Genomic DNA, 15,351 nt, shown 5'->3' on the forward strand with positions numbered 1-15,351 from the left:
AAATGCTCTCTAGCAAACTTCAGACAGGCCTGCACATGTACTGGCTTAAGCAGGGGGACACGTCTGGCACTGCAGGATTTGAGTCCCTGGCGGCGTAGTGTGTTACTGATGGTAGCCTTTGTTAATTTGGTCCCAGCTCTCTGCAGGTCATTCACTAGGTCCCCCCGTGTGGTTCTGGGATTTTTGCTCACCGTTCTTGTGATCGTTTTGACCCCACGGGGTGAGATCTTGCGTGGAGCCCCAGATCGAGGGAGATTATCAGTGGTCTTGTATGTCTTCCATTTTCTAATAATTGCTCCCACAGTTGATTTCTTCACACCAAGCTGCTTACCTATTGCAGATTCAGTCTTCCCAGCCTGGTGCAGGTCTACAATTTTGTTTCTGGTGTCCTTTGACAGCTCTTTGGTCTTGGCCATAGTGGAGTTTGGAGTGTGACTGTTTGAGGTTGTGGACAGGTGTCTTTTATATTGATAACGAGTTCAAACAGGTGCCATTAATACAGGTGACGAGTGGAGGACAGAGGAGCCTCTTACAGAAGAAGTTACAGGTCTGGGAGAGCCAGAAATCTTGCTTGTTTGTAGGTGATCAAATACTTATTTTTCACCATAATTTGCAAATAAATTCTTTAAAAATCAGACAATGGTATTTTCTGGATTTTTTTTTTCTCATTTTCTCTCTCATAGTTGAGGTATACCCATGATGAAAATTACAGGCCTCTCTCATCTTTTTAAGTGAGAGAACTTGCACAATTGGTGGCTGACTAAATACTTTTTTGCCCCACTGTAAGTGAGTTGGTTTATTATTTGTCTTCCTTGGATCTGGAGATAGAGAGAGAGGGAGACGTTAGAACCCCATACAAACCCTTTGTCTCGTGGGATTTTGCTCACCTCTGGGCTTGTTGACTGTGTCCTAAATGTGCGTGCGTGACAGATGCCATTCTGTCAGTCTGTTAAACAAACTTGATTTTCCATTGGGATTTTCCTTATGGGCAGCACGGTGGCACAGTGGGTTTCCTCGCACAGTCCAAAGAAATGAAGGTTAGGTGCATTGGTGATTCTAAATTGTCCCTAGTGTGTGCTTGGTGTGTGTGTGTGTGTGTGTGTGTGTGTGTGTGCCCTGCGGTAGGCTGGCACCCTGCCTGGGTTTGTTCCTGCCTTGCGTCCTGTGTTGGCTGGGATTGGCTCCAGCAGACCCCCGTGACCCTGTGTTCAGATTCAGCGGGTTGGAAAATGGATGGATGGATGGATAATAGATGGATTTTCCTTATTTTGGGTGGCATGGTTTTGCAGTGGTAGTGCCACTGCCTTGCAGTAGGGAGACACGGATTTGTGTCCCGGGTCCTCTCTGCATGGAGTTTGCATGTTCTCCCCGTGTCCCTCCAGGTGCTCCAGTTTCCCTCCACTCTCAAAGACATGCAGGTTAAGTGAATTGGCAATGCAACTTCTCTCTAGTGTGTGTGTGTGTGGTGGGGGGGTCTTTTCCCTGCAATGGACTGGTGCTCTATCCAGGGTTTGTTCCTGACTTGTACCCAATGCTAGATGGGATAGCCCACAACACCCCCAACCCCCCCCCCCCAGAATAACTGGCCTGGATTAAGCAGGTCCGAACCTGACAAGACACTTTCCCTTTTTAACACCACATGGTAAATGTTGCTGATTACGAACAACAAACATAACTTGATCCTTGCAACTATTCAAGCACGATAACTGAAACCTTCTTATTAGATAGATAGATAGATACTTTATTAATTTTATGTTGTTCTCTTTACGATTTGTAATGAACGTTCTCCCTTTTTTTCCCCTCTCTGACTGCTAATGATTTCCACATTTGTCAAGTGTTAGCATTGGCAGTTATTGTGACTGGCTCAGGGTCACAGAGGAAGCCAGTGGTGAGTAATGAAGCAACAGCTTTGTGATTTACAATCTGACACCTTAGTTACTCAGGAGAGAACTGCCTGCCAAATAAAATAATACAAAACTCCTCCCACCACATTAAAATTTGATAAAATATAGAAAAAAGAAGACTGTACCTTAAATAATGAAGAGTCAAATAAATAAAGCCAGACATCAATGGAATGGCTATGAATTAAACTTTGGAGGTTGAAGATTTGGAAGGGCTGTGTTATATTTAAGACTTCCTTAAAATATTTGCAGCCATGCGTACTCAAAGGGAGTTGTTCTGTTTTCTTGAAGTGAGCATTTGAGATGTGAAGTCCATGATATATGATGCTTGTAAGTGCTCTCCAAGAATTCAGGTGACATCCCATCTATCCCATGATCTGCCTTCCGTTTTCTTGAACATTTTAGTCGAGTTCAAGGTCAGGGGAAATTTGAAAAATAACTGGTTTGTTGCTGCGATGACACTTTTGCATTTTCAACCTTTTATACTATATATTTATTGTGACACACGTGTAATTGGGAGACAACCTCAGGGCTCTTTTGATAGTAATTACCCTCCAAACCAGCGATTGACGCTGTCATCTAATTCCCCTCTTCTACCTCCCTCTGCAGTAAGAATGATTGACAGACTGGCATCACTTCCGGTATCCAGTGTACCGAACCCGCAGCTTCCTATGAGTCTCCTATTTAAACCATCATCTTGGAACAGTACGATGACAACGGTCTGTAGAATATTTGTTTGGTTCTTTGTTAAAGTTATTGTTCCATCATAATATACGGGGATACCTTTGGTGCCCCAAACCTTTATGATCTCTCTGCTTATTCTTTTACTGTATATATATATATATATATATATATATATATATATATATATATATATATATATATATTGTGAAAGCCGGCCTCGGCCACAAACAGACACCAAGACCGCTATGTCCAAAAACACACACGTTTATTGTGCTTTCTCGATACAAACACACAGCACAATGCACAAGTCACTCACAGTCCTTTTTTTCTTCTCTTCAGGCTGCCTCCACTCCTCTCTCGCAAAGCTTCATCACACTACCTCCCAATTCCAGCTCCTCGAAAGGAGTGAGGTGGCCACTTTTATACAGTACCTGAATGTGCTCCAGGTGCTTCCGGACGAACTTCCTGCAGCACTTCCGGGTGTGGCGGAAGTGCTGCATGAGCACCCTGAAGCACACCGGGTGTGTTTGCCTTCTGGTTTGGCAGCACTTCCTGTTGTGGCAGAAGTGCTGATGTCCATGTTTCCTGGAACGTTCAGGCGCCCCCTGGCGGTGGACATATGCCCCAACAGGGTGGAGCATCCCAGCACCGATCTTGTGGCTCTCCTGCACCCCAGGGCAGCAGCCCTCTCGCGTCCTGGGGGAGGTATTGGCACTCTCCTGGTCCTTCCACATCCCTGGATCCCAACTGTGTAGCCGTCTATCACAATATATATAAATATAAATATTGAATGATGACCTCGTGTGGGTGGGTGCACCAGCCGGGAGGCCATTCCAATGTAAAGACAGGGAAAGGCAGCTTACTCATGCTGGTTCCTTTCCCAAGACAGTAGATGGCAGCCAACCCAGGCTGGCATCCCCACAAGGATACCCATAGGGCATGCTGGGTATAGCAGTCCCAGAGGACAGTCCTATAGGGATCCTTGGGGTCCATCAGGAGGAGCTGCACTGTTTGGGAGTCCCTACACTGTGGCGCTTCAACCTCATCCGGAATTGCATCAAAACCACTGCTGTACACCACTGGCAGAACTTCCAGGATAGGATAAATGGAGCAGCCTCGCTTCAATCTGGGAGCCAGAGTCAGGAGGAGGTTGGCAAAGCTTGCTGGAGCAGCAAAACAGAAAAGGCAGAGAGACGACAAAGACAAAGAATTGCTGTGTGCTGAAACTGTACTTGTACTGGTGGTGTGGGAAACTCTTCCTGGAAGAATTTCACATGAAATGAAAAAGTTTGTTTGTGGCAACTTGCGTTCAAGTTTGTGTTGGGTGTTTGGAGAGCTGCAGTGCCCCCTGGTGGCCACTATATATATATATATATATATATATATATATATATATATATATATATATATAGTAAGAGGAGAACAAGACAATGATAATGATTTTGGGGTACCAGCATGTGACTCATTATAATTGAAGGTTTGCACCAAAACAAAAACACGTAATAAGTTGCAGAAAGGTTTTTCCAGATGCAAGTTCAAATCAGAACTAACAAAGAAGGCAGGAAGAGATGTGTCCAGGTGAACAGACACTGGAAGTAAAGTCTGAAGTTATATAACCATCAATCACCTGGCCTGCAGAGGGGTGAAGTGAAAAGGAATTAGGAAACAGTGACAACCCCTGGAGTGGAAGCAGAATTACAGACACTAGAGCCCTTCAGTTGCCACCATGCACGTGTGTAACTATATATATATATACATATATAAAGGGAGGGTCTCAGTGACCCAGAATCAAACACAACTCAACCACAGATAGTTTCATGTTCAATTAAATAGTAATTTATTAACAGTAGTACCTTTACAGGTTTTAATCCACCAACAATAATCAAATGACAAACCAACAGCTTTTGTCTTCATCCCATCCTCCTTGAGCATCATCTAAGTCCATGTAAACTCTGGCTCCCTGATGCAGTGAGACGGCTCCCTGTTTATCTTGAATCCAAGAGTGCTCCTGGGGTTGAGACATGGAAGCTGTAAGCTTCTTTTCTATAGCACCCTCTGACTGCACCCAAGGACCCCTTACAAGCTTGTCCCTCCAGCTTCAGCTCCCAGGCAACCCTGTTCATTCTGGATCATCTGATAGCTTGTTGAAAGCTCCTCTACAACAGTCCAAGTTATATACTTCAGCTTATCTATAAGACTGTAAACCACAAGGATGCAGATTTAGACCCCACCAGTGACTGACTATCACAAGTGAGTCTCTTACATGTACTCCAAATGCAGGAAAACAGCTGTAATGCTGTTGTGCATAGATTTGAATAAAGGCTCATTAGATAAATGTTAATTGTTGAAGAACAACCTTGACACAGGGCTGAATTAATCATTAAGCAAAATAAGAATTCCCTTAGGGCATCAAGGGAAGGAGGGAACCACAGAGATTTTCTGTTGCAGGATTTACCTTTTTTTTTTTTTGCAATTGGAGGCATACAAAGATAAACATTATTTTCCATCGTCCTGAAAGTTTTGTTTCATCAAAAAAAAAAAAAAAAAAAAAAAATATATATATATATATATATATATATATATATATATATATATATATATATATATATATATGTTACACATATTAATATAATATAACATATATAGGGCACCAAAATCTTTTGAGTGTTTTGGGTATCTAAAGGTCTTAGTCCTGCCCTGTCTTCATAGCAGAATAGATGAATACAGCTGTTTCAACTAGTTAAATAGATGTGTATTGATGTGTGAGCGAGTTCATACTCGCTTGATGATCTGATCTGATACGCCATCCAGAGGTGGTCTCCAACCATACTCGAAGTCCTACCGAGATAAATTTCACTCTCCTAGAACCCTGAATTGGACCATGCGGTTTCGAAAGCCAATGAATAAATGGGAAAACCAGTAAGTCTTCAACTATCTTCCAGTAAGATTTCGGCCAAAATCTCTTCGTTCGCTGTCCTTCGCTTGTGTTCAGTCGTGAAGCAGCTTGCTAGTAAGGGGCGGTGTCACCACACCTGTACACTATGCTAATATCTTCGCGCTGACCACGCCCCCGTCTACCGCTATTGGCCCGAGGGATTCAATGAGCTTTTCCCAGTGAACGCCCCTCATGCAGAACGCGGCTTCCAGTTACCTAGGAAGCGGCGATCGCTCAGTGAGTAGAAAGAGGCTTCCAAGATAAGGGCGCAATATTCGTTGGTTTGTTTTCGCAGCATGCTTTGGAACGACCATGGAGGAGTAAAAAGTACTTGTCTTGGATGGTGACTGGACAGGACTGAAGGCTATCGCCAATATGTCTCAGCCGTCTCGCGTCGTGCAGCTATCAGCCACCTCGCTGGCTCTTGTGCTGTGCAAAGACGACGGCCACCGTGGCGACGGCACACCTAGCGGCCAGGAGATCTTCTCGGACTTTAAGGCGCAGAATCTGCAGAGCTTCTGGAACAAGCGACTGGTAAAAGCCATGGCCGAGGTCCACTTCCAGGGATGGATGGATAACTGCGTGCTTCTTGTGCAAGGAAGGAACAGCGCCCTGGATGTGCTGCGAGAAGCTTGGATGAGGAGGGCTCTGAGGCACCCGAAGGGCTTCGTAATCCGGGCAGTAGGTAGGTCAATTTAAATCTTGTCTACGCATGCCATACAAGCTTAAAGAGAGTGTAAACAATCCTTGAAAATATATTATATAGCTCCTTTCATAAAGCAGACCCAAACTGGGCACTCAACTGAGTATATATAGACTTGTATGTATAAATACGTGCAGAGTTATTTGACTCGGATTACATTTCCGTGTGTTTGCCCCACTCGCGTGAAGCTAAATTGAGATATCAAAATAAGAAAAACTCCAAGCCCTCATCCGTGCACTATGTAATGGTTCGCAGGAATGTAGGCAGTGATTCACCCACGACGAAAACCTAAAGCCCATTCGAACGGAAATGGTCCTTCAGCCGGGAATCAAACAGGGGTTCGAGTGCCCATGAGAGTGGTTGGCAACACAATGTCTTCATTTCGCGCTGCATGTATTATGCACGGTTGTGCTGAATAAGATTCCAGACGGGCTTTAAATTTGCAGCTGTTGTGTAATTTAGAAACACGCGATGGCGCAGGAGTTGTCGCTGCCACTGCCACACTACTCTAAAGACCACTGGCTTCAATTCCTGGTAAGGATATTGGAGATGTGGAGTTTTTAGGGTTTCCCCGTGCGTACGTGGGTGTTCTCCGGGTACTCCTTTATTTCGTCCCACATCACACTTACCTGCATCTTAAATATAATGGCGACGTCAAACTAATCTGGCATTCATGTCTGTTTCCTGTGGCGATACTCGATTCTGCTAAAAACTAGCGGACAGGTGGCCAAATGAAGAGAGCAGTAAATTGGGCTGTAGTTTTCATCAGTGCCCCTGTGTGTGCAAGTGTTGAACGGGGTGCTTCTTGTCTTGTTACTTTATGTTGATGTTTTATCTCATTATAACGGGTGAATGTTGTTGCTTACGGTGCACCTTGCTTCGGGTCCAGGTGGCATGTTGCCATAGCAAATGATAACTACATGGATTCAATGATGCTGCAGGGTATGGCTCAAGCACCCCACTTACCCTAGATTGGATTAAGAGACATGAAAATGGATAGATGAAGACTAATCTATCTATCTAATATACACTCTTAAAAATACAAGTGGTTCTTCAGAATAATACCCTAGATGATAGCAGTCATTTTTGGTTGGTAATAGAACCATCTACATGAAGGTTCCAGAAATAACCTTTTATTTTTTAGCTCTGTTACAAACCCCATAAATAAGCATGACTTGTTGATAACATTTTTTGTGAAATCCCAATGGGTCCCTGATTTTAAAGAGACTCGTTCTGCATACAATAACACAAGCTATGTTCACATTTTTTTGATCTGTTGGTATCCTGTAGCCTATTATAAAGATTTCTGCCACATATTAAGAACCTTTTTAAAGCCCAAACAACCCTTCCCATTGGCAAGCAATGGTCCTATAGAGAAGGACACGACCCAGTAAAGTGCCATTTAAGAACCAGTGTTTAGTGTTGGATATCTTAATGTTGAGTAGCAACAGTGAAAAGGAAAACAGAAATTCCATTGTCGGAGCATTTAACATGGCCGTTAATGTTATCAGTATTCTGGTTCAAGGGTGCCTTCTGTATACAGACATACAGTACTATTAAGGTCGATTGGCTGTGTGAAATTGGCCTGATCTCAATGTGTGCAATCTCCTGTGACCAGGGGTGGATTCCTGCCTGATTCCTAGTGCTGTGGGCATAGACCCCATCTTTAATGAGATCACAGCAGATGTACGGGATACATACAATATGGAGAAAATGGGCAGGAATGTCTATTTATTTATAGTACACTCTTAAAAATAATGGATATTTAATGGCATTTTATGGTTCTTTACTGGCTTGTGTGGTTCTTTGTAGAACCTTTGCTTGACCAGGCTCCATTTCATTCTGGTAAAGGTTCTTTGCAAAGGATGTTGTTTCTTTCTGCTGTGAAAAACTTTCTCATATGTAGGAAAAAGATCTTGAAATCTATAATAGGACACTAAGTGACTAAGAAAATCTGCACTTGGCCTTTGTTATTGTGCAGCCCGACTCCTTTTAAAATCAGGGACCCATTTGTATTTCACAAATCTGTTGCCATCTATTCAAGGTAATTTTCTGTATGGAGCCTGTTACAGATCTAAATAAGCTAAAGTTCTTTCTGGAACATTCATGTTGTTGGGTCTTTTGGGATCCAAAAATGTCTCTCTGAAGAACCACTCTGGCACCTTTATTTTTAAGAGTGTGTGATGCATCAAAGAGTTTGCGTTCAATCTGCGATCAGGCTAAGCATATTTTTAAACGCTTTGACACCTGAGATGGTAGAGTATGTTGGCTGCTGTGCTGGAGCTGTTTATGTGCTGCAAACTGAGAAATAGTTTCTTTAAGGAATTGAATCATTGTTGTTTTTTTTACTGACCAAGCTCATGTTTATTATAGGGCAGCAGGGTTATTTTCTCCACAACACTGGGTGAATTCAAAGGTCAGTCACTGGTTTCATGGAGTTTGCTCCCGTGTTCATCCTCCAGTTTTTGACAGTAATGCTACGTCCCAAGGACCTTTGCATTCGGTTTATGGTTTGCTCTCTAAATTGGTCCAAGTATGGCTCGGTGTTAGTGTGATGGTGAGTGTACTTGTGCTTTACAATGGACGTGAACCTAATTCAGGGAGCAGACCATGTTTATCCTCATCCCAAAAGTCGGTTTAAACAGGTGTTATGAATGATGGGAAGGATGGATGGATGTGCATTTGGAAAACGGAAGACTGAAGTTTTTATTGCTATTTTTATAAAACATTTAGAGAAGGTATTTGTTTTGTAACCTGCATATCCACTAGTTTTTTCTTCAGTTCTTTATAATCTTGTATTCTAAAGCACACTCATAAAAATAAAAGTTCTTCAGAGTGGAGTCATAGGGAAGTGGTTCTCAAATTCAGTCCCCCTATGGCTGCAAGTGTTTGTTACAATCAGTGTCTGCTTGTAACTGGACTTAACTCAGCCAGCTGGTAGGTACCAGTTTGTGTTATCAATGCAGTAAATTCAAACTGGATGTGCAAAATATTCACAGAGTAAGTAGTTACGTGTGTTTTGATTAATAAAAAATTCATTATTTTTGCTTTTTAATTTTTTTTTCGATGTTGTGCCTATTTAATTAGTATGTACTATTAAGCAGACAGCTGACTGCCCATTATCATTCCATGTTGTTTGCACCAGTGTCAACTAAGCTCATCAATTTCCTGGCTCAGCAGGAAACAGATTAATCATTTTTTTGAAAAGAACCAATAGGTGTGTGCAAAAATCAAAACCAAGCAAATAAAATATAAACAAAGCGACCAAAGGCCAGACGAGAGGCAAGAATCAAAGTCTGAAAATCGAAACCGAGCAAGACATGAATAGGGTGTTTCTTTTTGTGTTTGAAGGATTTATCTGCAGAGCGGATAAAGCTCAGTGCAAATGCTGGCCTTGTATCCCATCGTGTAGATGAACTCAAGGTCACAACCCCAGAGACCACACTCCCAGAAATGTGGGACTGGACCCTAACGACGGTTACGCAAAATGGCATCTAATATAGAAAAATCCAAAGACCCTCAAATTCAGCTCTGATCATGACTCTCATTAGTTATCAGCACATACAATTAAGAAAGCAAACTCCTAAGAAAAATGAATTGAAAAGAAAATGGGCAAAAATGCAAATATTTCTTGTAAATGTAAGTCTTACACTATATTGCACTTTTCTGATTGCAAAGTAAAAAAGGGCAAATAATGAAGTAAAGACATTGATTAAAGGTAAAATAATTCACTGATTGCCAGAGTGGTTTGGGACTGCAGACACACAGGCGCTATCACACAACCCGAAACTTAACTTGAGTACCCCTGCCATAGGGGCACCGACCTGGTCTAGCAGTCTGACAACCCCAAATTTAAAAACACTCCAGTAGACCACCAAACCTGCAGCTGAACTTATTGGGGTAGATGTAGATATTTGATGTGTATGTGTGTGTCGGGGGCCACTGCTGAAGAAGTTGGAATTCATCTCAATCTGATTACAGAACCTCACTCCAATAAATCAGAGAGGACAGTCGCTTTGAAAATTCACACAGAAATTCCTTTCTCCCCAGTGCCGTACATCTTTTTAATAAGGAATACCAGAGATAATAGTTAAAAAAAATTCCAGATTTATGGAGTTGTATCATGTATCATGTACCCATTGTAGTAGTTCTTAACAAAAAATAATTTTTTCAAATGATGTAAACATTTTGTACAATTTTTGTATAAGTTTTGAACCTTTCTTGTCGCTATTTGTTTGTTCCATTTGTTTCTGTCTGTTATTGGATGCAACTGAGAAGGCAGATTTTTTTTTTTTTTTTGTGTAAACATGACTAAATTAAAGACCTTGAACCCTGATCTAAATGATGGCTTCAGAAAGAACCTTTTATTCGGATCCCTACACTCTCCATAAATGGCCATGAAGAGATGGTAATAAATTTGCTGAATCCCTGTGGGTTGCTAATTTTTAAAAGGACTCGTAGCGCACATGAGTTAACGTGTCCTCGATCTGTTCATATTCTGCTAGGTAGCTTACTAGACATTACAGATTTCTGTTTGTTTACATATTAAGAACCTTTTCAAATCCCAAAGAGCCCATTTTACATGCAGACGACAGCAGCACTTATTTGTACTGTATAGCACATTGGATTGCGAATGGTGACATGCAAGGATCAGCGTAGCAAGTGGGTTGGAGAGTGTTGCTTTACCCATAATGGATGGACAGTGTGATGGCAGAAACAAACCTGGCTGGGATGGTTAATGATTCCAGTCCCAGTCAGGGCAGTTGGGGTGTAGTGAATGGACTGGCATAAATTATCCCTCAATGTGGGAGGTGCTTCTGTAGTCATCTCCCAGTTTGGACACCCCCAGGGTATCATGAGACCTTCTGTCTTGAAGAGCAACCCTGTTAGGGTCCCTAGGGTATCACCAGAGGGCGCTGCCGAAAGAAGCTCTCCCTATTTTGGGATGGGTCCTGCTGCAGTGATTTACGATTCAGTGGCTCTGCTGGACAGCCAATTGGATTGCAGGTTTTTGTCACCGGGTTGTTTTGAGCTGAGAGTCAGATAACCCTCCCCCAAATCTTAACCAGGTGTTACCAGGTGTTCTCACTGACATATGACATAAACTGACAACCTCCTCAACAGAGTGAAGCTCTGCAGTTAGAAGTTTATTTTGAGGAGTTTCTGTCTGAGCCAGAAGTGTTTCCCACAGACTGTGTACACCCTTATACTGGACATTACACCCAGGTCTTGTATAAAAGGAGTCACCTCGCATCCAGGAGAGTCAGAGTTGGGAGTTGGAGGATGAAGCTCACCTGGAGGAGTGGAAGGAGAGGAGGGAAGAGAAAGAAGAAGCAATTGTGCTTGTGTGACTGCTTAAAATAATCTGTGTAAAGGTATATGTTAAAATAAAATTGGAAGGTTGCCGGTTCGAATCCCATAAATGCCAAAAAGAGACTCTGCTCTGTTGGGCCCATAAGCAAGGCCCTTAACCTGCAATTGCTGAGCACTCTGAGTAGTGAGAAAAGTGCTATATAAATGCAAAGAATTATAAATTAGTAGTTGAACCTGGGATATCTGGTGGTGATATTGTGTTTGGGGCTTGGTGGGCTCAGTGGCACCCCCTATAAGTCACAGGATGTTGCTTAAAGTGCATTACTAGATGTCAAAGAAGTAATGCGGTGAAAAACTAATTAAATTTAGATAAGAATTATAATGAATAAACTGGATACCAAAGACAAATAACGCCCACTGGAAAAGTATCCAAGTACAGTAATAGAACGAAAATGGATTTTGGCAAATGGCATTTTAAAACCCGTATTAGTGGCTAGTCCACATTAATACTGTATTAATAGAGTTTGAGGACCAGTGGGCAGTTTAGGGGTCTCCCTCAGTGTCCAGAGTGTGCGCCCCTTAACCCTCATAAACGTCGCCCATAATGGATTGATCATGACTCTCATTAGTTATCAGCACATACAATTAAGAAAGCAAACTCCTAAGAAAAAGTGAATTGAAAAGAAAATGGGCAAAAATGCAAATATTTCTTGTAAATGTAAATCTTACACTATATTGCACTTTTCTGATTGCAAAGTAAATAAGGGCAAATAATGAAGTAAAGACATTGATTAAAGGTAAAATAATTCATTGATTGCCAGAGTGGTTTGGGACTGCAGACACACAGGCGCTATCACACAACCCGAAACTTAACTTGAGTACCCCTGCCATAGGGGCACCGACCTGGTCTAGCAGTCTGACAACCCCAAATTTAAAAACACTCCAGTAGACCACCAAACCTGCAGCTGAACTTATTGGGGTAGATGTAGATATTTGATGTGTATGTGTGTGTCGGGGGCCACTGCTGAAGAAGTTGGAGTCCATCTCAATCTGATTACAGAACCTCACTCCAATAAATCAGGGAGGACAGTCGCTTTGAAAATTCACACAGAAATTCCTTTCTCCCCAGTGCCGTACATCTTTTTAATAAGGAATACCAGAGATAATAGTTAAAAAAAAATTCCAGATTTATGGAGTTTCTCCTCATGTATCAGGTACCCATTTTAGTAGTTCTTTACATCATTTGAAAAAAATGATTTTTATTAACATTTTGTACAATTTTTGTATAAGTTTTGAACCTTTCTTGTTGCTATTTGTTTGTTCCATTTGTTTCTGTCTGTTATTGGATGCAACTGAGAAGGCAGATTTTTTTTTTGTGTAAACAGGCAGTCATCACCATTCTAAACTCTTTGGTGATGGCACCTATGTGCCACCACAAATGCCAATGTCGCCCATATCTAAATCTGCCACTGACTGCGGATGATTAAACAATGACTTCAAAAACGACTTGTGTCAACAGTGGAACGACAGTATACTGTATATTAATTGAGTTTGGGATTAGGAAACTTGCTCAAAGCTACTTGGAGGTCTGATATGCTGTAAATACGTGAAGAGGTGTGCCCCGCATTTTGTGTTTTGTAAATCGCGTTGAATAAAAACAATTCAGGAGAACGGATAAAAAGTTATTTCAGTGTTTAGTGCAGTTGTTGTTTGTTGTGCTTGTAAAGAGTTTTGGACTGATGATGTTCCCCTAAAAGACACGACGCAATTCGAGGTGTTAATTGCGTGTAAATATCAAACCACTGGGGGTTTGACGCGGTGAACCGTTGGAGAAGTTTAAATCGGCGAGGCACCTAAGACAGCTGCTTGGCTCCCTCTGTCTGAAATCAGAGTTTTTAACGATCAGATTAGTCGCCCAGTTAAAAATAGACGGCGGCTAATTTGATTAAATGGGCTTTGGACCTCTCCCAGCAATGGACTGGCGCCAGGTTGAGGGTCTTAAGCCTGCCGCGCGCCCAGTGGTGCGTGGATCGACTCAGGAGAGTCCATGTAAAAGGATACGTTTATAATGTGATTTTTTTTTTTGTTTTGTTTGCATGGTTTCATGTATCTTTGCAAGAAGCGTGACATTAAAATAGGTTTTGACTGATTAGCCTCCGCTTTTTTCCCCTCGCACGGACGCCCGTCTTGCGCTGTTGTGAAATGCGCTTTTGTGTCGGCCTCTTTAACGTTATGTTACGTGCCAAGTAACGCGCTAATCCCAACCAGTTTGTGTTCACTTTACCAAGTATTTCCACAAATTTTGTCCTCGAAGCGTTTTAATATTAATTTTCACCAGTAAATCTTTTTTGTTATATACAATACCGACCTTCTGTATTTATTTCTTGACTGTATAGTCATTTTTTGTGATGTCTGGGTCTGTCTTTAATTATCTTGCTTGCAGACGCAATCTCCCTCATGGGACGATAAACGTAGAATTGAATTAAATTTGTTTTGACCCTCGATTGAAATCTGAAGGTGAAGTCACGCTCCATGCATCTCAGTGAAGTGCGCAAATGCAGTTTATGAGTTAAATAAAGAAGATCACTTGTATAAACACAGACTCGCTCAAAAAAATGAGTTGTGAAATGAACTTAATTGAATTCTAGGCAGTGATTCCACGCAATTAGTTTGAGTAGTTATAAAATAAGACATTCTTTTTAAGATGATGCATTCATTTTGTGTTCAGAAAAAATAACAGTTAAGGTAAATGTCTTACAGAATTTAAGTAACTGAACCACTTTTATTTCACTTAAATTACTCATGTTCATTAAACATTTTTAGTCGAGGATATGCAATTTTCTTAGGTTAATCCAAATGAACTTATTTAACTACATACACATAAAAATGAAGGTTCTTTGATGGCACTTTATGGTTCTTTACTGAGTTGTATGGTTTTTCGTAGAACTATAGCTTGACCGAGCACCAGTTCTTTCCATGTGAAGTTGGTTCTTTGTGCTTTGAAACTCTTTATTAATATGCTGGAAAAAAAACAACCTGAAATCGTTCATGTTTGATAACAGGACGCTAACAGGTGAAGAAAACCTGCTTGTGTTATTGTATGCACAAATCTGTTACATCTCTTCATGGTTATGGAGCCTGGTACAGATCTAAATAAGTAACGGTTCTTTCTGGAACCTTCATGGTGATGAGTCTTTTAGGAACAAAAAATGGCTCCCCTTTATTTTTAAGAGTGTATGAATGAAAATTGTGATTTTAATAAAATGCATTGAACAAGCAAAGATTGTTTAAGCACGTAGTGGTTCACTTATTACTGCAGAAAATAAGACACGTTTATAAATACTGTATATTGTGACGTGCGTCGCTACTTCATGGACTGTGGGGAAATGGAAGCACAGTTTGGGGATGGAGTGTTGGAGTAAAGCACTATGTGGGGGCTCAGGGCAGCTCCCTATAGAGGGCTGAGTGATAGGATCAGGGTGAGAAGGGAGCGAATGGTTAAGGGGCAGGAAGAGGCAGACAAGCGGATTGGCTGCCTGTTTTTATTTTTGGAGGTGTCCACGTGACTCGAAGAACGGAGCGGCACACCAAATAAAAAGCCAGGCGGCATTTTGAAGATTTCCCCCGGCGAAGCGGCTCCTTGGTATCTTTTTCGACTGGTCGTCACAATATATATAAAAGTACATTTTATTTACACAGTATAAAATACAATGTATAAAGCAACTTTTTCTTATTCAGAGCTCACACCAATTACATTTTCACTACCAAATGAATTGCAAGTCCTATTATAGCATGTCAAATTCCATTACACAGTA

At 41.5% G+C, this 15,351-nt stretch overlaps 1 protein-coding gene across 1 annotated transcript in view; it reads left to right on the forward strand.

The window, feature by feature from the left end:
- The first annotated feature begins 5,575 nt into the window (after nucleotides 1–5,575).
- Nucleotides 5,576–15,351, forward strand: part of stox1 (storkhead box 1) — an 83,043-nt gene continuing 73,267 nt past the window's right edge. The window contains exon 1 of the mRNA XM_028795950.2: nucleotides 5,576–6,205. Coding sequence (XP_028651783.1) covers nucleotides 5,896–6,205 — 310 coding nt within the window. The 5' untranslated portion in view covers nucleotides 5,576–5,895. The remainder of the gene's footprint in view (nucleotides 6,206–15,351) is intronic.

The sequence above is a fragment of the Erpetoichthys calabaricus genome, chromosome 2 (assembly GCF_900747795.2).
Source record: "Erpetoichthys calabaricus chromosome 2, fErpCal1.3, whole genome shotgun sequence".
Lineage (NCBI taxonomy): Eukaryota > Metazoa > Chordata > Cladistia > Polypteriformes > Polypteridae > Erpetoichthys > Erpetoichthys calabaricus.